Raw genomic sequence first — 23,381 nt, forward strand, 5'->3', positions numbered from 1 at the left:
ACCTGGGACTTTGGAGCCTCGGGCACAAGAGACTCTTTGCATAACCATGATACATTGAAAATGGATTCCAGAAGAATTTAAAGACGGGTGCTGTCTTTGTTGATCTCACAGCAGCCTATGACATGGTCTGGCACCGTGGTCTCCTAGTCAAGATCTCAAGATGCCTGCCTCCATGGGTGGCCAACACTATATTGTTTCTTCTCCAAAACAGAAGATTCCGGGTGCATCTGGGTGACAAGTCTAGCAGATGGAGACTTGTCTCAAGTGGCCTCCCCCATGGCTCTGTTCTGGCTCCTACGCTATTTAATATTTACATCAATGACCTTCCAGAAACTTCTTCAAGGAAGTTCATCTACGCCGATGACATCTGCTGTGCAACTCAGGCATCAAAGTTCGACATCCTCGAGGAAACACTCACGAAAGACATGTCTCTGATATCTGATTACTGTAAAAAATGGCGACTAATCCCTAGTACTGCAAAAACGGTATCATCTGTTTTCCATCTACACCATGCCTCGGCCTCGTGTGAGCTTAATGTGCAACTTGACGATACGAGAATCCGGCATGAAGCCCAGCCAGTCTATCTTGGAGTTACTCTCGATTGCACTCTGTCATTTCCCGAACATCTCATAAAAACTGCAGCAAAGGTGGGCGCGAGGAATAACATCATTGCAAGACTGGCCAGCTCCTCATGGGGCACAAGCGCTTCCACACTACGATCATCATCTCTGGCATTATGCTATTCCACTGCAGAATACTGTGCCCCAGTATGGTTCCGTAGCCCCCATGTCCACTTGGTCGATTCCAAATTATACTCCTCCATGAGGATAATTTATGGAACCATCCGTTCCACCCTGGTTCCATGGCTGCCAGTTCTTAGCAACATCGCCCTGCCAGATATTCGTCGGGATGCGGCATCATCTAAGTTCATTTCCCACGTCTATGCTCGACCGGACCTGCCAATATACACGGCTATCTTCGCCCACCCTGTCCAACGCTTGACGTCTCGTCACCCAATCTGGTCCCCTACGCCTACACTGAACTTCTCTGTTCCAGACTCTTGGAAACAGAGTTGGCAGTCAGCTGAGGTAAAGAACAAACACCTCATCACAGACCCCTGCAAGCGTCCACCCGGCTTTGACCTAGCACGTTATGATTGGGCCCTCCTCAATCGCTATGGAACAGGCCATGGCCGGTGCGCCGCTATGTTCCATCGCTGGGGAGCCAGAGACGACCCGAACTGCCCCTGCGGCTCCAGACAGACTATGACCCACATAGTCAACGACTGCCACCTCTTCAGATTCAAAGGAGGTCTCGAAACTTTACATCAGGCTCACCCTGACGCTGTTGACTGGCTAGGGAAGAAGGGCAAACACTAGAACAAGAACCATGATGCTATCTCCCTCCATCTCCATGCTTTTTCCATTCTTCTTTTCAAGTCATTTTATTGGAGGGTTTACAGTTAGTGGTTTACAGTCACAGTTGCTGACACTTGGGTGCAATTTCTTATCTTGCCAAGACAGGTGTCTGCAAAGCACTCTTCCCCCAGCACAGGCCCTTTCTCACCATCACGCACGAGTGTTGGTATGCATGAGACCCCTTCTGTTTCATTTGGTTTAAATCCCCCCTGCTTAACACTATTCTATTTACATAACCACTTCATTCTATTTACATAACCGCTGTTAACAAGCACCACCCTCCCTCCAGGGCATTGGTTCAATCCCCACTGTTTCATGATATGTCTTTGCTCCACCCCCTCTCCTTGTCACACCCTGATCCTCTCCTTGTCCCACTCTTATTGTCACCAGTCACTTTTCTCTCCACCCTCTCTATGTCACATCCTGTTTCCACCCTACTTGGCAAGTATATATAAAGACAACATTGTGAGTTTTACAGTACTTGAGTTTAGCTTAGCTCGGCTTAGATTGTGCTGTGTCTTGCATGAATAAAGAGATACTGCCTACAGCTCAACCATGAGTTCCTGGTCGTCTGTTACCTGCCCGTGAAACCAGCCTGGCGAAAACAACATAGCCCAGTGAAAACAACACACGAGAGTCCTTTTCTTTTTTTATTACCTTTATTTGTTTGAGAGAGACCGTCAGAAATTGAGAGGGAAGTGAGGATAGAGAAGAAGAGAGACAGAGACACCTGTAGCCCTGCTTCACCACTCACAAAGCTTTCCTCCTGCAGGTGGGAACCGGGGCCTCGAACCTGGGTCCTTGTGCATTGCAACATGAGCGCTCAACCAGGTGCATCACCACCAGGTCCTGCAGCCGGACCCACAATGGATAACTTTCTTCTGTCTACCCCTACACTTCCTTCCGCCTCTGCCCCCAATTCACCTCTCTGGTTCTGTCTAGGTTTTTTTTATTATTATTTCTTTATTGGGGGATTAATGATTTACAGTCGACAGTAAATACAGTAGTTTGTACATGCATAACATTTCTTAGATTTCCACATAACAATTCAACCCCCACTAGGTCCTCTGTCATCCTTTTCCAGGACCTGTATTCTCCCCCACACCCCACTCACCCTAGAGTCTTTTGCAATACACCAACTCCAGTTCAGGTTCTGCTTGTGGTTCTATCTAATTTTGACAGGTCCTTCTGGTCTCAGTTGAAATAGTGGTGTTCCTACAAGCTTTCTTTGCCTGGCATAATAGTGATGCTGTAACCAGGTACTTAACATCACTCTTACCGGGCTTCATGGTAACTGCTCACGTATATGTTTGCCCTGGGCCATCTCTCAGTTTGCTACTGCTGTTGGCGTGTTGGAGCCAACTCACACAACTCCTGAGAGGCAATGGTCACATCTCTTCCCAACTCTGTGTTCAGAGACATCTTGTAGCAGCTTGAAATTGACCACCACAGGAGTTCTGATGCCTTGGCAGGCAGGCAACCAACAAACACTACAAAACAAGTTTTCTGTTTCTGGACTTCCAGCTCCCCCCCACACGCACCGTTTGGGGAGCACCTGAGGTCTGTTCATTATGGTTCCCTCCAAGCCATTCTTGTCACTCTAGCAGAAGTGGGAAAGCCTTTTATGCTGCATATGTCTGGACTAAGCACCTGGTACTTGGGAAGCTGAGAGAGAGCATAGCCAAGCAGATGACTTTTCCAGAGTTCAAATCCTGACCTCTCTCCATTTCAGTTGCATGACCTGGGGCAAATCATTTAACCTCTTTAAGTCTCTTGTCTTTCTCTGGGTAATGAGCTTTACTGATAATTCCCAGTTTATAGGGCTGGGTAGCGGTGCACCTTGCACCAAGTTAAACACATATGTTACCATGTGCAAGGACCTGGGTTAGAGCCCCTGCTCCCTGCCTGAAGGGGCATTTCATGAGCAGTGAAGCAAGTCTTCAGGTGACTGTCTCTTTCCCACTCTTTCTTCCCCTCCCCTTTCAATTTTTCTCTGTCCTATTTAATAAAAGTGGGGGGCGGTGGGGGGATGCAGGGGTAGATAGCCTAATGGTTATGCAAAGAGACTCTCATGCCTGAGGCTTCAAAGTCCCAGGTTCAATCCCCCACACCACCATAAACCAGAGCTGAGTAGTGCTTTGGTTGAAAAAATAAAGGGGGCGGGGGCTTGGAGGTAGCTTAGCAGGATAAGCACACACGGTGCAAAGCACAAGGAACTAGAGTAAGGATCCCAGCTTGAGCCCCTGGCTCCCCACCTGCAGGGGGATAGCTTCGCAAGAGGTGAAGCAGGTCTGCAGGTGTTGATCTTTCTCTCTCCCCCCCACCCCCCTGTCTTCCCTCCACTCTCGATTTCTCTCTGTCCTATCCAACAACAATGACATAAATAACAACAACGACAACCACAATAAGGGCAACAGAATGGGAAAAATGGCTTCCAGGAGCAGTGGATTCGTAGTGCTGGCACTGAGCCCCAGCAATAATCCTGGTGGAAAAAAGAAAGGAAGAGAGAGAGAGAGGATGATAGGGTGGGGCGGGGGAGATAGCATAATGGTTAATGGTTATGCAAAGAGACTCATGCCTGAGGCTCTGAAGTCCCAGGTTCAGTCTTTTATACCACCACATGCCAGAGCTGAGCAGTGCTCTGGTAAAAAGAAAAAAAAAAAAGGAAAAGGAAAGGAAAGGAAAGGAAAGGAAAGGAAAGGAAAGGAAAGGAAAGGAAAGGAAAGGAAAGGAAAAAATAGCCACTGGGAGCAGCAGTGGATTCATGGTGCTGGTACTGAGCCCCAGCGATAACTTTGGTGGCAATTAAAAGTTTTTTTTTTTAAGACATGATCTATGTGAAATTCCCAGCAATTTGTTTGCATTCAGCGACTGTCCATATAGTCTTCATTAGCCCTGAAAGTCCACAATCGGTTCCAGCACCCAGCAGAGCGCACACTGCATTAAACTTAAGGACACTGCCAGCTCTCTCTCTCTCTCTCTCTCTCTCTCTCTCTCTCTCTCCCTCTCTCTCTCGTTTATGCAAATAGGAGCTTCAGGAGAGAAGAGATTTTTGTCTCTGGTTTTATCTCCAGCTCCAAAGACCACTGACTCCTGACACAACAAAGGATGTCAGTAAATATCTGTCAAACAAATGAACGGCTTCATATTTACTGAAAGTTCCGTAGAGATGGGCAGAATTATTTTGTCCACTGCTGTTAAGTATTTGCAAACCTATCCTCTAAACAAGGCTGGATCGGAAAGACTAGGCATCTGTAAAAATAATTTCACCAGTTATTTATTGATCCCTTCGTGTGTAGCCTAAACTTGCTAAACATGTAAGTTACACAGTCAGAGAGGCTAAGTTACTAGCTCAAGACCACACAGCAAGGAAGCTGTACCAATCACCAGGCTCTAGTGTTCTTTCCTGTGGACCAGCTTTGTGCTGTGGCTTTTAAGCTGTAGTGAGGGACCTTGGAGGCCCCAGAGCCTTCTTGTTTGACTCAAGTGTTACAGAGCGAGAATTAAACCACCATCCACTGCAAGGAAGCTAAAGATGTTTATTTACGAGTTGCAATCTGGGCCGAGTGGTGACTGATGTTAGTCTACCAAGCTCGACCCTGAACAAGGCTCAAACCACACAGTTTATAGGATTTCTGAATACACTCAGGGAGGGGGAATATGCAAAACTAGAATTCTAATACACACTCAATAGCATTTTGCAGAAAACACAGGATCCAATCATTTCAGACATTGCCATGCCCTAAGCAGCCTATAAGAATTGTCTAATTTCGGGAGTCGGGCTGTAGCACAGCGGGTTAAGCGCAGGTAGCGCAAAGCACAAGGACCGGCATAAGGATCCCGGTTCGAACCCTGGCTCCCCACCTGCAGGGGAGTCACTTCACAGGCAGTGAAGCAGGTCTGCAGGTGTCTATCTTTCTCTCCTCCTCTCTGTCTTCCCCTCCTCTCTCCATTTCTCTCTGTCCTATCCAACAACGACTACAACAATAATAACTACAACAATAAAACAACAAGGGCAACAAAAGGGGATAAATAAATAAAATAAAAAAAAAAAAAAGAATTGTCTAATTTCAAGCCTTTATGCAAAATAGGGTCACCACACTTTCTCGTTGTCAGCTAAGACCACTGGGCTATCAGCTCCCTCGACCTTGAGCAAGTGGCTGGGTTTCAAGGACTTGGTTAGGCGAGCTAACTTCTTGCTATGTTCTTTTTAAAATATTTATTTATTTGTTTGTTTATTTATTTATTTTTTGCCTCCAGGGTTATTGCTGGAGCTCGGTGCCTGCACCACGAATCCACTGCTCTTGAAAGCTATTTTCCCCCTTGTATTGCCCTTGTTGTTTATCATTCTTGTTGTTATTATTATTGTTGTTATTGATGTCATCCTTGTTGGATAGGACAGAGAGAAATGGAGAGAGGAGGGGAAGACAGAGAGGGGGAAGAGAAAGACAGACACCTGCAGACCTGCTTCACTGCTTGTGAAGTGACCCCCCTGCAGGTGGGGAGCTGGGACTCGAACTGGGATCCTTGAGCCAGTCCTTGAGCTTTGCACCATGTGTGCTTAACGTGAAGCGCTACCCCTGACACCCTCTTGCTATATTCTGTCTCTGTCTCTCTCTCACTCCCCCTCCTCTTCCCCTCCCTTTCCCTTCTCCCTCCCCACTTCCCTTCTTTCTCTTTCTCCCTCACTTCCTCTCTCTCTCTCTCCCTCCCCTCCCTTTCTTTCTCTCCCCCTCCTTCCCTTCCTCTCTCTCTCTCTCTCTCTTTTCTTCTCTCTCTCTCTCTAGCTGGCTTCCAGACTTAGGGAAAACTGATAATCTTCTCAGCAATGAGAATTCTCTTTGACTCTAAAACTTAAAGCCAGGGAGGGAGTTGGTATAGTACTTACACACCAAGCTTTCATAACTGAGGCTCAGAAGTCCCAAGTTCAGTCCCCAGCACCACCATAAACCAGAGCTGAGCAGTGCTCTGGTCTCCCTCATGCTCTCTCTTTCTCTCCTTTCACTTTCTCTCATTAAATAAATAAGTATTTTTAAAAAGACACCTTAAAATAAAAAAGAAAGCCCCTCTCCCCTCCCGACCACCACCACCACCACATAGTTAACACTTGGTCTCTTTTAACCTTGTTGTGTTCTCTTAGCATATTCCAGCTCCTGTGAGCTTTGAACCCTGTTGGGAGCACGGAAAGGGTGACTGTGTAAGTGTCCTGCCCCTGGTCTTATGCCTGTGTGGCTAACTCTTGTCATCACTGCTCAGGAGGTGGATGCAAAGCTGGAGGAAGTAAAGAAGAAGTCAGAAGAGGAAGTTAAGCAGCTGGCAGATGAGAAGGCAGCCCTCGCTGTGAAGCTGCAGAATTCTCTGCTCCAGGTAAATCCCTAGAAAGCACAGTGCTGGGAAAAGATGGGTCTGGGCCCTGAGTGTTACCGTGTAAGTGAGACACCCGGAAACTGCTTGAACTTCTTATATGAGCATCTCCGAGAGGAAGCAAAGGACTTCAGCGACGGGGAAGCTAATTTAGAGACCGTGCCCTTAGCTGCAGTAGCATAACTGCTTTATGGAGGAGCTTAATGTCTCACAGGAAAAAAAATAAAAGGCAGGAACCTGGGGGCTGGTGGTGGTGCACCTGGCTGAGTGCGCACATTACAGAATACAAGGGCTCAGGTTCAAGCCCCCAGTCCCAACCTGCAAAGGGAAAACTTGATGAGCGGTGAGGCAGTGCTGCAGGTGTCTTTTTCCCTCTCTATCTCCCTTTCCTGTTGTTTTCGCAGGGCTGCTTCACGGGTGGGTAACAGACGACCAGGGACTCATGGTTGAGCTGTAGGCAGTATCTCTTTATTCATGCAGGACGCAGCACAATCTAAGCCGAGCTAAGCTAAACTAAACTACAAACAATCTCGTCCTTATAAATATACTAGCCCATAGGGTGGGAACAGGATGCAACGCAGAGAGGGTGGAGAGAAAAGTGACTGGTGAAAATCAGGGTGTGACAAGGAGAGGGGGCGGAGCAGGCAAGAATTCTACCAGTGAACCACCAATGCCCTGGAGGGAGGGAGGTGCTTGTTAACAGCGGTTATGTAAATAGAATGAAGTGGTTATGTAAATAGAATAGTGTTAAGCAGGGGGGATTAAACTAACGAAACAGAAGGGGTTTTTAGAAGCATACCAACACTTTCCCTCTCAATGTCTTTACTTTTGTTTTACCCCTCTCAGTTTCCTTCCCTCTCTCTCTCTCTCTATATATATATATATATATAAATATATATATATTTCCAAAATAAATAAAATTAAAATATTTTTTAAAGAAAAGAAAAGAAAAAGAGACAGAGGGGGCTGCTGGTGTGGACTCTGGCTAAGTGTGTCAGCACCAGTAAATCTGTCCTTTCCTTGTTCTCTCCTCTGGGTCTATATGATTTTTGTCATGGGTCTTATATACTATTGTCACTGTGGATTTTCTGCAGCTAAAGAGAATGTCAAATGACACTTTTATGTCTGCATTGGTAGAAACATAAAGATATCTCGGCTGTTTTTTTCTTCCTTCTGATTTTATTTAGCCTTTAATTTTTTTTAAAGCTTCATCTTACTTATCTCATGAGACAGAGAGGGGGAAGGAGGGAGCGACAGACCAGGGGCAGACACAAGGGTGGCAGCTGGATCTGTGCTGTGTGATTTTTTTTTTTTACCTCCAGGGTTATTGCCTGAGCCATGAATCCACTGCTCCTGGAGACCACTTTTTCCCCTTTTGTTGCCCTTGTTGTTTTTATCATTGTTGTGGTTATTATTGTTGTTGTTGTTGCTGTCGTTGGATAGGACAGAGAGAAATGGAGAGAGGAGGGAAAGACAGAGGGGGGAGAGAAAGACAGACACCTGCAGACCTGCTTCACCACCTGTGAAGCGACTCCCCTGCAGATGGGGAGCTGGGGGCTGGAACAGGGATTCTCACGCAGGTCCCTATGCTTCACACCACATACATTTAACCCACTGCGCTACTGCCTGACTCCTGATTTTTTTTGTTGTTGTTGAATGATAAGCACACACATTTATATTTTCACTGATCCTGTTTTTCTGTGTCATAGATTTTTTTTTTTTTTAGGTGAACAGCTGTGTCTTAGACTTGACACAGGAGAGCTCTAGAGGTAACATCTCAGTGGAAATCTCCACTCTGGAGGCTTCTGTGCCAGACTAGGCTGTACAACAAAGAAGTTCATTCCTCTTTCTCACCTTGCCTTCTTTCTCCCCTCTCTCCCTTATCTCTTCCTTCACTCTCCTTTGTTATATCACCATCTGTTTTTAAAAAAATGTGTTAGTGGTTAGACCACTAATAGTTTTACAAGACTAAAAGTGACAGGGAAATGGTTCCACATTGTAACCACCCACCATCAGTTACAAATTAATAATAATAGTAATAATAATAATATTGTGAGTTCATGTGTTTCAATTGTCTATATTCCACATATGAAAAATAAGCCGCCCGGTCTATTTGTTTATTTGTTTATTTATTTGCCATAATTATCACTATGGTTATAACTGGAACTTGGTGCCTTCACTATCAATCTTTCACTCCCAGTGGCTATTTGTTCCTCTTTTTTTTTTCTTTTTACTTGAGAGGGGAGGGAAAAATATAAGAGAGGGAGAGATACCTACAGCCCTGCCTCACTGCTTATCAAGCATCGCCCCTGCAGGTAGAGACAGGTCTTGAACCTAGGTCCTTGTGCATAGTAACATGTGTGTTCAACTGGGAGAGTCATTGTCCAGCCCCTCAGGCCATTATTTTTATTTTATAAAGATTTATTGATGGGAGTGGGGGAGAGAATAAGAAACAGAATATCACTCTGGTACATGTGGTACTGAGAATCAAACTCAAGACCTTATGCCCAAGTCCAACACTCTATCCACTGTGCCACCTCCTGGGGCCATTCTTTGTTTATTTATTGTTGTATTAACATATTTATTACCAGAGTACTGCACATTTCTGTCCTTCCCTCCCTCCCTTCCTTCCTTCCTTCCTTCCTTCCTTCCTTCCTTCCTTCCTTCCTTCTTTGTTAAAGTCCAAACTTTTTTCTTTTTTTCCTCCAGGGTTATTGCTGGGCTCATTGCCTGCACCATGGGTCCACCGCTCCTGGAGGCCATTTTTCCCCCCTTTTGTTGCCCTTGTTGTTGTAGCCGCATTGTGGTCATTATTATTATCATTGTTGATGTTGCTCATTGTTGGACAGAACAGAGAGAAATGGAGAGAGGAGGGGAAGACAGAGGGGGAGAGAAAGACAGACACCTGCAGACCTGCTTCACCGCCTGTAAAGCGACTCCCCTGCAGATGGGGAGCCAGGGGCTCAAACCAGGATCCTTACGCCGGTCCAGGGGGAGCTGGCATACTACCCAACAAATAAAGAAAGAAAAGTAAATGATAATCCATATTAATGAAGATAACTTAAGGGGAAATATAGAATAATCTAAAACTCTTGGGCCCATCTTCTAGAAAGACACAATTGGCAGCCAGTGAGAGATGACCTTTCTAGAAGCATGATTGGAGCTGGTCTCCATCTGCACTCTCTCTAAAATCTCATGATTGATTCAGGAGAAGGGGTTCCCAATACACAGCCACCAAGAAATGATTCATGATTCTCAAAGAGACTGGTCTTCCTTGCACTGTTTTCTTCTCTTCTGTCCTAGGTTTCAAGGCTGGAAGAACTCATCCAGAAAAATAAGATTTCTCCCCAGAGCGTGGAGGAAAGACCCCAGGCCATGGTCTGTTCTCACTGCAGCATTTCTGATCCTCAGGTAGCCTCTAGCTCTCATTTTAGCGGCCTCACTCCAGTCTCTGCCTCTTTTGCCGTTTGCCTTTGTCCCTGTGTATCTTTTTTATTTTATTTTATTTATTTATTAGATAGAGACAAAGAGAAATTGAGAGGGGGGGAAGATAAAGGGAGAGAAGCAGATGATGCCTGCAGCCCTGCTTCACCACTTGTGAAACCTTTCCTTTACAAGTGGGGACCAGGGGCTTGAACCCAGGTCCTTGCGCACTGTAATGTCAGCACTTAACATCCTGTGTATTTCTGTCTGGGTCTTCACACTGCTGCTTTAGAAAATCAGTCACTGATTTAGGACTGACCCAATTCATTATATGCAGTTTTTAATGATAATTATAGCAACATAAGTCATTGCTTTCAAATAATGCTACATTCATAGACTTGGGGGCAAAGATTTTGATATATCCTATTGGGAAGCATAATTTAACTGAAAACATAGATGCTCAACATTCATTGTAGCACGATGTCAAAAATTACAAATGATTTCATAAAGGTGGTATTCGTGTACCCTGGTTCAAATGGCTCTTGTGTTAGGTTCTCTCTTAACTTTTGCAGATGGAGCCATAAAAAAGTCATTGCCCAGGGCAGGGGGATAACATAATGGTTATACAAAAATATTTCATGCCTGAGGTGCCAAAAATTTCTGAGTTCAATGCTCTGCACCACCACAACCAGAGCTGAGTGATGTTTTGGTCTCTCTGTATCTTTCTTCCTGTATTTTTCTCTCTTTCATTAAAATAAAGACATATTTTTGAAAAGTCATTGCCCAGGGCTAGGAAATAGCTCTTGTGGCTGAGTATACACCTTTTTCTGTGCAAGGTCCTGGGTTTGCACCTTAATGCTACAAGGAGTATAGGTGTCACCACAGGGCCTCCATGGATGGTGGATTGGTCCTGTGATGTCTCTCCTTTATTTCTGTTTTCCTTTTTTTCTCTTATCTGTTTGCTTCTCTCTCAGCACACACATACACACACACACACACACACACACACACATACATATACACATAGACACATGCACCACAAACACACACACATTCACACACATACACACATATGCACACACACATTCACATACACACATATGCACACACATACAAACATACACACATACGCACACACACATACACACATTCACACACATATGCACACATACACACACGTACACACATTCACACACATATGCACACATACACACATACACATATACACACATACACAGACACACACAGACACACACACACAGAATAAAATATGATATCAAGAGTCTGCTCAGCGGTGGTATCGTGTGCAAAGCGCTGGGATCACCCCTAGCAGGGTGTTAAGAATAATATATCCTAACTCAGAATGTCTCCAGATATAGACAGATGTCTCTTAAGATCATAGTTGCACAGAGTTGGGAACCACTGCTACAGCTATGAGGGCACTGAAAACATCTTTTGGTGGAAGCCAAGTGGTGGTGTACACATTACTATGTGCGAGGATCTGGGTTCGAGTCCCTGCTCCCCACCAGCAGGGGGGACACTTTAGAAATAGTGAAGCAGGTCTGCAGGTGCCTCTTTTTCTCTCTATCTCCCCCTTCCCTCTCAATTTCTTTCTTTTTTTAAAGTTTCTTTCTTTCTTCTTCTTCTTCTTTTTTTTTTTTACTATTTTTTAATTTTCTTTATTTGTTGGATAGAGACAGCCAGAAATTGAAAGGGAAGGGAGAGATAGAGAGGGAGCGAGACAGAGAGACACCTGTAGCCCTGCTTCAGCACTTGCAAAGCTCTCCCCCTGCAGGTGGGGACCAGGGGCTCAGACCAGGGGCTCACACCAGTTCCTTGTGTATTGTAACATGTGTGCTCAACCAGGTGCGCCACCACCCAGCCCCTCCCCTTTTAGTTTCTCTGCCCTATCCAATAAAATAGAAAAAAGAAAGAAAGGAACATTGGTGTATTGCATCAAAGTAAAAGACTCTGGGGTGGGGTAGGTGTTCAGGTCCTGGAACATGATGGCAAAGGATCTAGTGGGGGTTTGTTATATGGAAAACTGGGAAGTGTCATGCATGCACAGACTACTGTATTAACTGTCAACTGTAAAACATTAATCCCCCAATAAAGAAATTTAAAAATATATATAAAGAGAGGATTCGACTTCCGGAGGCGGAGCTACGAGCAGCAGATCGCTTTCTCTCCTCTCCTCTCCTGGATCAACTAGGAATACCAAAGGAGACCACCCGGACCGAAACGAGACAGGACTAGAATGACCACAGAAACCCAGTAAATCACCCGTGAGTACAAACACGCGTGGCTGGAGACAGAGAGGAGAGAGGGGCCTAAGGAGAGATTAAGTGACTGCTAACAGTTTGATAGTTTGTCAGTGGAGACACCACCTCCAGTCTGCTCCACCAACAAGGGGACAGCTGAAGGGAGGAAAGGACTCCCCAGAGACTCACCAAGTGCAACTCTGAGTCTCCATTGCTACTACCCTCAGAATCTGGAGCAGCAACAGGGAGGGACACCAGGGTACAGAGATCTAACCGGGAAACTCAGGAGAAGACCTATACCTCGGTGGCATAGCTGAGGGGCTGTGAAAGTCTCTTTGCATAACCACTGGATTATCTCTGCCACACCCTGCTTTATCTCTTGGTCAGGAGTCAGTGATTAAGCCAAGAAGCCTATTGATAGTTTAAAAGCCCTCAGGCTACCATAGCCTACAGGGGAAAAAAAAAAAAAAAGGCTTTTACACCACTGAACTCCAACTCAGGGATTGAAAAAACTGTTAACTTATATAAAATGGTTAAAACAACAAGAAAAAATAATGGAGACTCGAACCAGGACAAGAGTCCAGCTAAAAGTCCTCCAGAGGGCGAAGCACAAAACAACGAGTTCAACATCCAAACATTAGCTAAGGAAATAATAACAGGAGTGAGTAAAGAATTTGAAAAAATTGTAATCAGAACTGCAGGAACAACAAATGAGAATATGGAAGAAAATTCTAATAATCTCATGGTTATTAGAGAGCTGAAAGCTGAAATTGCTGAGCTAAGAAGGCAACTAGCTGAACAAGCTAAAACAGTATCAGAGCAGGGCAACAAAATAGATGAACTCCAGAAAGCAGTAGAGGGCAGAGAGAATAGAATCAATGAGGCTGAAGACAGAATTAGCAAGACTGAGGATGAATTAGAGACAACTAAAAAAGAAGTAAGAGATCTCAAAAAGAGATTAAGAGATGCTGAAAACAACAACAGAGTCCTATGGGATGACTTCAAAAGAAACAATATACGCATTATTGGCTTACCAGAGGAAGAAAGAGAAGGGGAGGAAGAAAACATTCTCCAGGCCATAATAGCTGAAAATTTCTCTAGTCTAGACAACACCAAAGACATAAAGATTCAAGAAGCCCAGAGGGTCCCAAACAGAATTAACCCAGACCTAAAGACACCAAGACATGTCATACTTAGATTGGAAAGGAATAAGGATAAAGAAAGGATCCTCAAGGCTGCAAGAGAAAAACAAAGAGTCACCTACAAAGGAAAACCCATAAGATTAGCAGCAGACTTCTCCATACAAACACTACAGGCCAGAAGAGAATGGCAAGATATCTATCGAGTGCTCAATGAGAAAGGCTTTCAGCCAAGAATACTATATCCTGCTAGATTGTCATTCAGACTAGATGGAAGCATCAAAACCTTCTCAGACAAGCAACAGTTGAAGGAAGCAACCATCACCAAGCCTGCCTTGAAAGAAGTTCTGAAAGGTTTCCTATAAACAACCAGACCACCACAAATAGAACATATATCAAAACACTCTAAAACTCTACAAGAATGGCGTTAAAATATCTTCAATCTTTGATATCAATAAATGTGAATGGCCTGAATTCACCTATTAAAAGACACAGAGTAGGAAGATGGATCAGAAAACACAACCCAACCATATGCTGTCTACAGGAAACTCACCTAACGCAACAAGACAAACACAGACTTAAAGGCAAAGGATGGAAAACTATCATTCAAGCCAATGGCCCACAAAAAAGGGCAGGAACAGCTATTCTCATATCTGACATGATAGACTTTAAAATAGATAAGATTAAAAAAAATAGGAATGGACACTACTTAATGCTCAGAGGATCAGTCAATCAAGAGGACTTAACAATTATTAATATCTATGCACCCAATGAGAAGCCATCTAAATACATCAAACTTCTACTGAAAGAGCTACAGCAATATATTAACAGTAACACAATCATAGTAGGGGACTTCAACACCCCACTCTCTCAACTTGACAGATCATCCAGGCAGAAAATCAGTAAAGACATAAGGGAGCTAAATGAAGAGATAGATAAACTAGAACTATTGGACATTTTCAGAGTCATTCATCCCAAGAAACTGGAATACACATTTTACTCAAATCCACATGGATCATTCTCAAGAATAGACCATATGTTATGCCACAAAGACAGCATCAGCCTATTCAAGAGCACTGAAATCATCCCAAGCATCTTCTCAGACCACAGTGGAATTAAACTAACACTTAACAATCAACAAAAGATTAGTAACAGTACCAAAATGTGGAAGCTCAACAGTACACTTCTTAGCAACTTCTGGGTCAAAGAGGAAATCAAGGAAGAAATCAAAATGTTTCGAGAGTTCAATGAAAATGAAGACACAAGCTATCAAAATATTTGGGACACAGCTAAAGCAGTCCTAAGAGGGAAGTTCATAGCTATACAAGCACACATTAGGAAACAAGAAAAGGCACAAATAAACAGCCTGATTGCACATCTTAAAGACCTAGAAGAAGAACAACAAAGGAACCCTAAAGCAACCAGAAGGACAGAAATTACTAAAGTTAGGGCAGAAATAAATAACATTGAGAATAGGAAAACCATACAAAAGATCAATGAAAGTAAATGTTGGTTCTTCGAAAGAGTAAACAAAATCGACAAACCTTTAGCCAGACTCACAAAACAAAAAAGGGAGAAGACCCAAATAAATCGGATAGTAAATGAAAGAGGAGATATCACAACAGACACCGCAGAAATTCAACATATCATGCGAGGCTTCTATGAACAACTATATGCCACCAAGTTAGAGAACCTGGAAGAAATGAATGATTTCCTAGATACCTACCAGCTTCCAAAACTAAGTAAAGAGGAAGTGGATAACATGAACAGGCCCATCACAGCTAAGGAAATTGAAACAGTTATCAAAAATCTTCCCAAAAATAAAAGTCCTGGACCAGATGGTTTTACAAATGAATTCTACAAAACTTTCAAAGAAGAACTAATACCTCTACTTTTAAAAGTCTTCCAGAAGATTGAAGACACTGGAATACTCCCTGCCAGCTTCTATGAAGCCAACATCACCCTGTTACCAAAAGCAGACAGGGACACAACCAAAAAAGAAAACTACAGACCAATATCTCTGATGAACATAGATGCGAAAATATTGAACAAAATTCTAGCCAACCGGATACAGCAGTATATCAAAAAAATTGTTCATCATGACCAAGTGGGGTTTATCCCAGGCATGCAAGGTTGGTTTAATATACGTAAATCAATCAATGTGATCCACCACATCAACAAAAGCAAGACCAAAAACCACATGGTCATATCAATAGATGCAGAGAAAGCCTTTGACAAAATACAACATCCCTTTATGATCAAAACACTACAAAAAATAGGAATAGATGGAAAATTCCTGAAGATAGTGGAGTCTATATATAGCAAACCTACAGCCAACATCATACTCAATGGTGAAAAACTGGAAGCATTTCCCCTCAGATCAGGTACTAGACAGGGCTGCCCACTATCACCATTACTATTCAACATAGTGTTGGAAGTTCTTGCCATAGCAATCAGGCAGGAGCAAGGAATTAAAGGAATACAGATTGGAAGAGAAGAAGTCAAACTCTCCTTATTTGCAGATGACATGATAGTATACATGGAAAAACCTAAGGAATCTAGCAAGAAGCTTTTGGAAATCATCAGGCAATACAGTAAAGTGTCAGGCTATAAAATTAACATTCAAAAGTCAGTGGCATTCCTCTATGCAAACACTAAGTTAGAAGAAATTGAAATCCAGAAATCAGTTCCTTTTTCTATAGCAACAAAAATAATAAAATATCTAGGAATAAACCTAACCAAAGAAGTGAAAGACTTGTATACTGAAAATTATGAGTCACTACTCAAAGAAATTGAAAAAGACACAAAGAAGTGGAAAGATATTCCATGCTCATGGGTTGGAAGAATTAACATCATCAAAATGAATATATTATCCAGAGCCATCTACAAATTTAATGCTATCCCCATCAAGATCCCAAGCACATTTTTTAGGAGAATAGAACAAATGCTACAAATGTTTATCTGGAACCAGAAAAGACCTAGAATTGCCAAAACAATCTTGAGAAAAAAGAACAGAACCGGAGGCATCACACTGCCAGATCTCAAACTATATTACAGAGCCATTGTCATCAAAACTGCTTGGTACTGGAACATGAACAGACACACTGACCAGTGGAATAGAATTGAGAGCCCAGAAATGAGGCCCCACACCTATGGACATTTAATCTTTGACAAAGGGGCCCAGACTATTATATGGGGGAAGCAGAGTCTCTTCAACAAATGGTGTTGGAAACAATGGGTTGAAACATGCAGAAGAATGAAACTGAATCACTGTATTTCACCAAATACAAAAGTAAATTCCAAGTGGATCAAGGACTTGGATGTTAGACCAGAATCTATCAGATACTTAGAGGAAAATATTGGCAGAACTTTTTTCCGCATAAATTTTAAAGACATTTTCAATGAAACGAATCCAATTACAAGGAAGACTAAGGCAAGTATAAACCTATGGGACTACATCAAATTAAAAAGCTTCTTCACAGCAAAAGAAACCACTACCCAAATCAAGAGACCCCTCACAGAATGGGAGAAGATCTTTACATGCCATACATCAGATAAGAGTTTAATAACCAACATATATAAAGAGCTTGCCAGACTCAACAACAAGACAACAAATAACCCCATCCAAAAGTGGGGGGAGGAATTGGACAGAATTTCACCACAGAAGAGATCCAAAAGGCCGAGAAACACATGAAAAAATGCTCCAAGTCTCTGATTGTCAGAGAAATGCAAATCAAGACAACAATGAGATATCACTTCACTCCTGTGAGAATGTCACACATCAGAAAAGGTAACAGCAGCAAATGCTAGAGAGGGTGTGCGGTCAAAGGAACCCTCCTGCACTGCTGGTGGTAATGTCAATTGGTCCAACCTCTGTGGAGAACAGTCTGGAGAACTCTCACAAGGCTAGAAATGGACCTACCCTATGACCCTGCAATTCCCCTCCTGGGGATATATCCTAAGGAACCCAACACATCCATCCAAAAAGATCTGTGTACACATATGTTCTTGGCAGCACAATTTGTAATAGCCAAAACCTGGAAACAACCCAGGTGTCCAACAACAGATGAGTGGCTGAGCAAGTTGTGGTATATATACACAATGGAATACTACTCAGCTGTAAAAAATGGTGACTTCACCGTTTTCAGCCGATCTTGGATGGACCTTGAAAAAATCATGTTGAGTGAAATAAGTCAGAAACAGAAGGATGAATATGGGATGATCTCACTCTCAGGCCGAAGTTGAAAAAGAAGATTAGAAAAGAAAACACAAGTAGAACCTGAAATGGAATTGGCGTATTACACCAAAGTAAAAGACTCTGGGGTGGGTGGGTGGGTGGGGAGAATACAGGTCCATGAAAAATGATGAATGAAATAGTGGGGGTTGTATTGCTAAATGGGAATCTGGGGAATGTTATGCATGTAAAAAAAAAAAAAAAAAAGAAGTAGAAACGCAAAGCAGAAATTGACTGAGTTTGGAGTATGGCACCAAAGTAAGAAAGCAGAAGTACACTAGAGTTTGCAGTGAGTACCTCCCTAATACTTCCTCTCCACTTTTCCAAGCTTTGGGTCCATGATTGCTCAACAATTTGTTTGGCTTTGTATGTTAACTCTCTTTTCAGTCACCAGGTTCCAGGTGTCATCAGGATGCCGGCCAGACTTCCCTGGATTGAAGACACAACCAATGTGTCCTGGAGCTCAGCTTCCCCAGAGACCCATCCTACTAGGGAAAGAGAGAGGCAGACTGGGAGTATGGACCGACAAGTCAACGCCCATGTTCAGCGAGGAAGCAATTACAGAAGCCAGACCTTCTACCTTTTGCAACCCTCAATGACCCTGGGTCCATGCTCCCAGAGGGATAGAGAATGGGAAAGCTATCAGGGGAGGGGGTGGGATATGGAGATTGGGCGGTGGGAATTGTGTGGAGTTGTACCCCTCCTACCCTATGGTTTTGTTAATTAATCCTTTCTTTAATTAAAAAAAAAATTAGAGAAACACCTAAAGTAAAAAAAAATAAATAAATACAATAAAAATAAAAAATAAATTAAAAAAAAGACTCATCAAATGCAATAAAAAATAAAAAAATAAAGAGTAGCTACTTTTATATACACTAAATAGTAAAGTAGTATACAGTTTATATTGCATTTTATACATGCTTCACCTCAATTTTTTTTTCCCTCCAGGGTTATTGCTAGGCTCGGTGCCTGCACCATGAATCCACCGCTCCTGGAGGCCATTTTTCCCCCTTTTTGTTGCCCTTGTTGTTGTAGCCTCATTGTGGTTATTATTATTACCATTGTTGATGTTGTTCGTTGTTGCATAGGACAGAGAGAAATGGAGAGAGGAGGGGAAGACAGAGAGGGGGAGAGAAAGACAGACACCTGCAGACCTGCTTTATCACCTGTGAAGCGACTCCCCTGCAGGTAGGAGCTCAAACCAGGATCCTTATGCCGGTCCTTGCGCTTTGTGCCACATGCGCTTAACCCACTGCACCACCGCCCGACCCCCACTTCACCTCAATTTTAACAATCATTAGACCCCCCCCCAAAAAAAATATATATATATAAAGAAATTTAAAAGAAAAAGAAAGAAAGGGTCAGCTGTAAACCATGAATCCTCCAATATAGAAATAAAAAAAGAAGAGAGAGAGAAAAAGAAAAGAGAAAATAATAAAGGCCACTGGGATGCATGGCCTGCTGGCAGTGGAAAAGAGAGAAAAAAAGAAAGAAAGAAAGAAAGAAAGAAAGGAAGGAAGAAAGAAAGAGAGAAGCTTTTGAGCTGTGGAGACCACATAATGGTTATGCAAAAAGAACTTGATGCTAGAGGCTCTGTAGTCCCAGTTCAATCCCCAGCACCACCAAAAGCCAGAGCTGAGCAGTGCTGGATGTGTGTGTGTCATAAAAGAACAATAACAAACAAACAAAAACCCAAAACAACAACTTAAAACTTAATAATGACCAACAAGATTGTAGAATAAGAGGGGTACAATTCCATACAATTCCCACCACCAGAATTCCACATTTCTCCACCCCCCTTCACCCCCTGCCATTAGAAGTTTCGCCATTCATTATCCCTCTGGGAGTATGGACCAAAGATCTTTATGAGTTTGATTGCTTCTCCACTGGACATGGGTCTTGGCAGGTGGATCCACACTCCCAGCCTGTTTCTGTGCTTCCCTAGTAGGGCAGGGCTCTGGGGAGGTAGGGCTCCAGGACACATTGGTGAGGTCATCTGCCCAGGGAAGTCAGGTTGGCATCATGGTGCCAAATAACATATATATGTTATTATATGTTATTATATGTTATATATATATTCCCTTTTGTTGCCCTTGTTGTTTTTCATTATTGTTGTAGTTATTATTGATGTTGTCATTGTTAGATAGGACAGAAAGAAATGGAGAGAGGAGGGGAAGACAGAGAGGGGGAGAGAAAGATAGACACCTGCAGACCTGCTTCACCGCTTGTGAAGTGACACCCCTGCAGGTGGGGAGCGGGGCTTGAACCGGGATCCTTATGCCAGTCCTTGTGCTTTGTGCCACGTGTGCTTAAGCCACTATGCCACAGACTGACTCCCAAAATAACTTTTAAGTGATGTGGACATTTAAACATAGACAAACAACTGGACATCTGGTACTGTATTTTGATTAGGCCACTATTGCACGCTTTGCAGATACACTTTGCTCTTTTGAATTAATTCCACGTGGTTCAAATATGTAGGAAGGTGAAAGGCAGGTGCTGCCCGTAGTTCCTTTGCTGTTTGATCTCTACTTCCTCATCCTTTTAGAGAGACATCATATGTGCATGTCTCCCCTCCCCTCCCCTCCCTTCCTCTCCCCTTCCCTCCTCTCCCCTTCCCTCCTCTCCCCTTCCCTTCTCTCCCCTCCCCTCCCTTCCTCTCCCCTCCTCTCCCCTCCCCTCCCCTCCCTTCCTCTCCCCTTCTCTCCTCTCCTTTTCCCTCCCCTCCTCTCCCCTCCTCTCCCTTCCTCTCCCTTTCTCTCCCCTCCCTTTCTCTCCCCTCCCCTCCCCTTCCCTCCTCTCCCTTCCTCTCCCTTCCTCTCCTCCCCTCTCCTCCTGGTCTTTCCTTCCTGGTTCCCTTCTCTCCCCAAAGCACTGCTCAGCTCTAGATTATGGTGGTATGGGGAACTGAACCTGGGAGCCTCAGGCATGAGAGTCTCTGCATAACCATTATGCTATCTCTCCCCCTCTTCTTCCCTTTACTTTATTGGATAGGATATAGAGAATCTGAAAGGCAGAGGGCAATAGTGAGGGAGAGAGAAAAAAAGAGACAGCTGCAGACCTGCTTCCCCACTCGTGAAGCTTCCCCCCCTCCCTGCAGGTGAGGAGAGGAGGCTCAAGTTCATGTCCTTACATGTGGTAACGTGTGTGCCCAGCTGGGTGTCCCACTCCCTGGCCCTTCTGCTTATTTATTTATTTATTTATTTATTTATTTATTAACTGAAATTTGTATAGCTTCGAGACTGCAACCCATCCCTAAAGGCATCCTGGCTAGATTGAGATGAGGGGAACAAACTTAAGTTTGTTCAGAACCCCAGAGTGTTCATTTAGGCCTTTAGCTGCTCTGCATTTTAGTGAGTCAAGAGAGATATAAATAACAAGGTGGAAAAAGCCGGCCTTTCACTACACGCCCAGAACATCAGATATCAGATGGGGCTGCCAGAGCTGCTGGGTGTGGCTCTTCCCCTACCAAAGTTAGCTGCACTTCAGAAAGCCTTTTGTCCTTTTTCCTTGCCTAGTCCTCTTGGATCTCTCATTTAGTGACTGTGTATGTGTGTGTGTGTGTGTGTGAGAGAGAGGGAGAGAGAGAGAGAGAGAGAGAGAGAGAGAGAGAGAGAGAGGGAGAGGGAGAAGGTGAGGGAGAGGGAGAGAGAAGGACAAAGACAGAGCTCCACTGATGGTGGAGCAATGCTGTGGGTATGCATCTGAAACAACAATGAAACACTAGCTTGGGCAGGGTACTCAGTGGCGTCTCACATTGGGCTCCTGAGTTCCCTCTCCAGCACTGCATACATAAGGAAGAGAAAGCCGTAGGACTCAAGGAGGTAAAGGCAGTGCCACCTTTTTCCAAAAATAAAACATATGAACATAACTGAAATTATTATTTCCTCCTATAGGCAGGGTCACTGAGGCCAAGAGAAAGGTACCAGGGCCCAGTGTTCCATGCTCGTGCACGATTCTGGCTCTCTTTAGTAAGAGAGGATCGATAATGAAATTATAAACAGAATGCAGCAGACACCCGCACATTCCAGAACTGTGAGGTGGCCTGAGAGGATCAGTTACCACCCCCTCTGGTCATTTCAGCAAAGCCCCATTGCAGTAGGTGTTCTATTTTAAGGTGTCCATAACGCTGTCTTTGAAAGACTGTCAACTTGAGAACTTGAGAATGACTCTGAATGTTCCCTTCCAGCAGATTTCCCGGGTGTGGGTGTCCCTTTAAGATACAAATAACCCTGAAGGCCGGGTGGTGGCACACCTGGTTGAGCACACACATTACAGTGTGCAAGGACCCAGGTTCAAGCCCCCAGCCCCCACCTGCAGGGGGAAAGCTTTGTGAGTTGTGAAGCAGAGCAGCAGGTGTCTCTCTGTCTCTCTCACTTTCTATCACCCCCTTCCTTCTTGATTTCTGCCTGCTTCTATCCAATAAATAAATAAAGATAATAATTGAAAAGAAAAGAAAAGAAATGAAATGACCCTGAAGAGGTTAAATGGCCTGGAAGGTGAAGGCTGGAGACCTAATATGAAGGTGGTTTTCCACAAAGCTGCTGCTGGCTTTGGAGGAGCTGGGGGGAGAGGCAGCTCCGCTTCTATTTCTGTGTCATGTTACAGTGTTGGGCTGAAGATCTACTGGGAAAATCCAGAATGTGGGACTGAGAATTGGGGTACACACAGGGTAGCCCAGGGCTGGTCCTGAGGCAGAAGTCAGTGGACCCCAAGCAGGTAACCAGAGGGGGGATGGAGTTCAGAGGAGAAAGCACCACTGAAATAAGTCTCGGTGGGCTTGAAAGAGCTCTTTCAGTCAGCTGGTCCCATCATCTCCATGGCCACATCCACTTGTGAAATATTCAGATGGAACCCTAACCCCTTTTGAATGAATGTATAGAAGATACGGAACAGAAAGGAGAGGAAGTTCTATGTTCCAGAAGTGGAAGGCCTGAAATAGTTATGGGAGACATAATTATTTTCTTTCTTATCTTACAGATAAGAAAGAAAAGAAAGGAAGGAAGGAAGAAATAAATTAATTAATTCACCTCAAAACAATTAGAGTGTCTTGGCACCCAGCAGTAGGACTTACTGATAATATGTTTCAAACTTGTATTATGAATGTGCCCAGGGGCTCAAGAATTGATAAAACATTCGCCTTCTCCATGTTAGAAATATGAGACACAAATGGGACAAGTAGTCAGGGGTGTAGACCAAGCAACATCTCCTTTTAATTGTTTGTAAACGTCTTTTATTTATTTTGTTTTTAAAATTTATCGGGGGATTAATAGTTTATAGTTTAGCATAAAATACAATAGTTTGTACATGCTTAATAACATTTCCCAGTTTTCCACATAACAAGTCAAGCCCCCACCAACTCCAGTCCAAGTTCTGCTTAGTGCTTCTGCTTCTGATGTTGTTTTTCAACTTCTGTCTATGAGTGAGAGTATCCCATATTCATCCACAAAAGGCAGTTTTAATGTAGTAGCCGGGGGAGAGCTTGAGAAACCCAGCTAAAGTAGCGTGGGTGGGGTGGCAGGGGCTGTAGGAGCCCTGGCTG

At 43.7% G+C, this 23,381-nt stretch overlaps 1 protein-coding gene across 3 annotated transcripts in view; it reads left to right on the forward strand.

Annotated features, from left to right (window-relative positions):
• Nucleotides 1-23,381, forward strand: part of FAM184B (family with sequence similarity 184 member B) — a 123,817-nt gene that overhangs the window by 72,235 nt on the left and 28,201 nt on the right. For all 3 annotated transcript variants that reach the window (XM_060188295.1, XM_060188297.1, XM_060188296.1), the window contains exons 6-7: nucleotides 6,675-6,785; nucleotides 10,086-10,193. In XM_060188295.1, the coding sequence (XP_060044278.1) occupies nucleotides 6,675-6,785; nucleotides 10,086-10,193 (219 nt within the window). The remainder of the gene's footprint in view (nucleotides 1-6,674; nucleotides 6,786-10,085; nucleotides 10,194-23,381) is intronic.

The sequence above is a fragment of the Erinaceus europaeus genome, chromosome 3 (assembly GCF_950295315.1).
Source record: "Erinaceus europaeus chromosome 3, mEriEur2.1, whole genome shotgun sequence".
Taxonomy (NCBI): Eukaryota; Metazoa; Chordata; class Mammalia; order Eulipotyphla; family Erinaceidae; genus Erinaceus; species Erinaceus europaeus.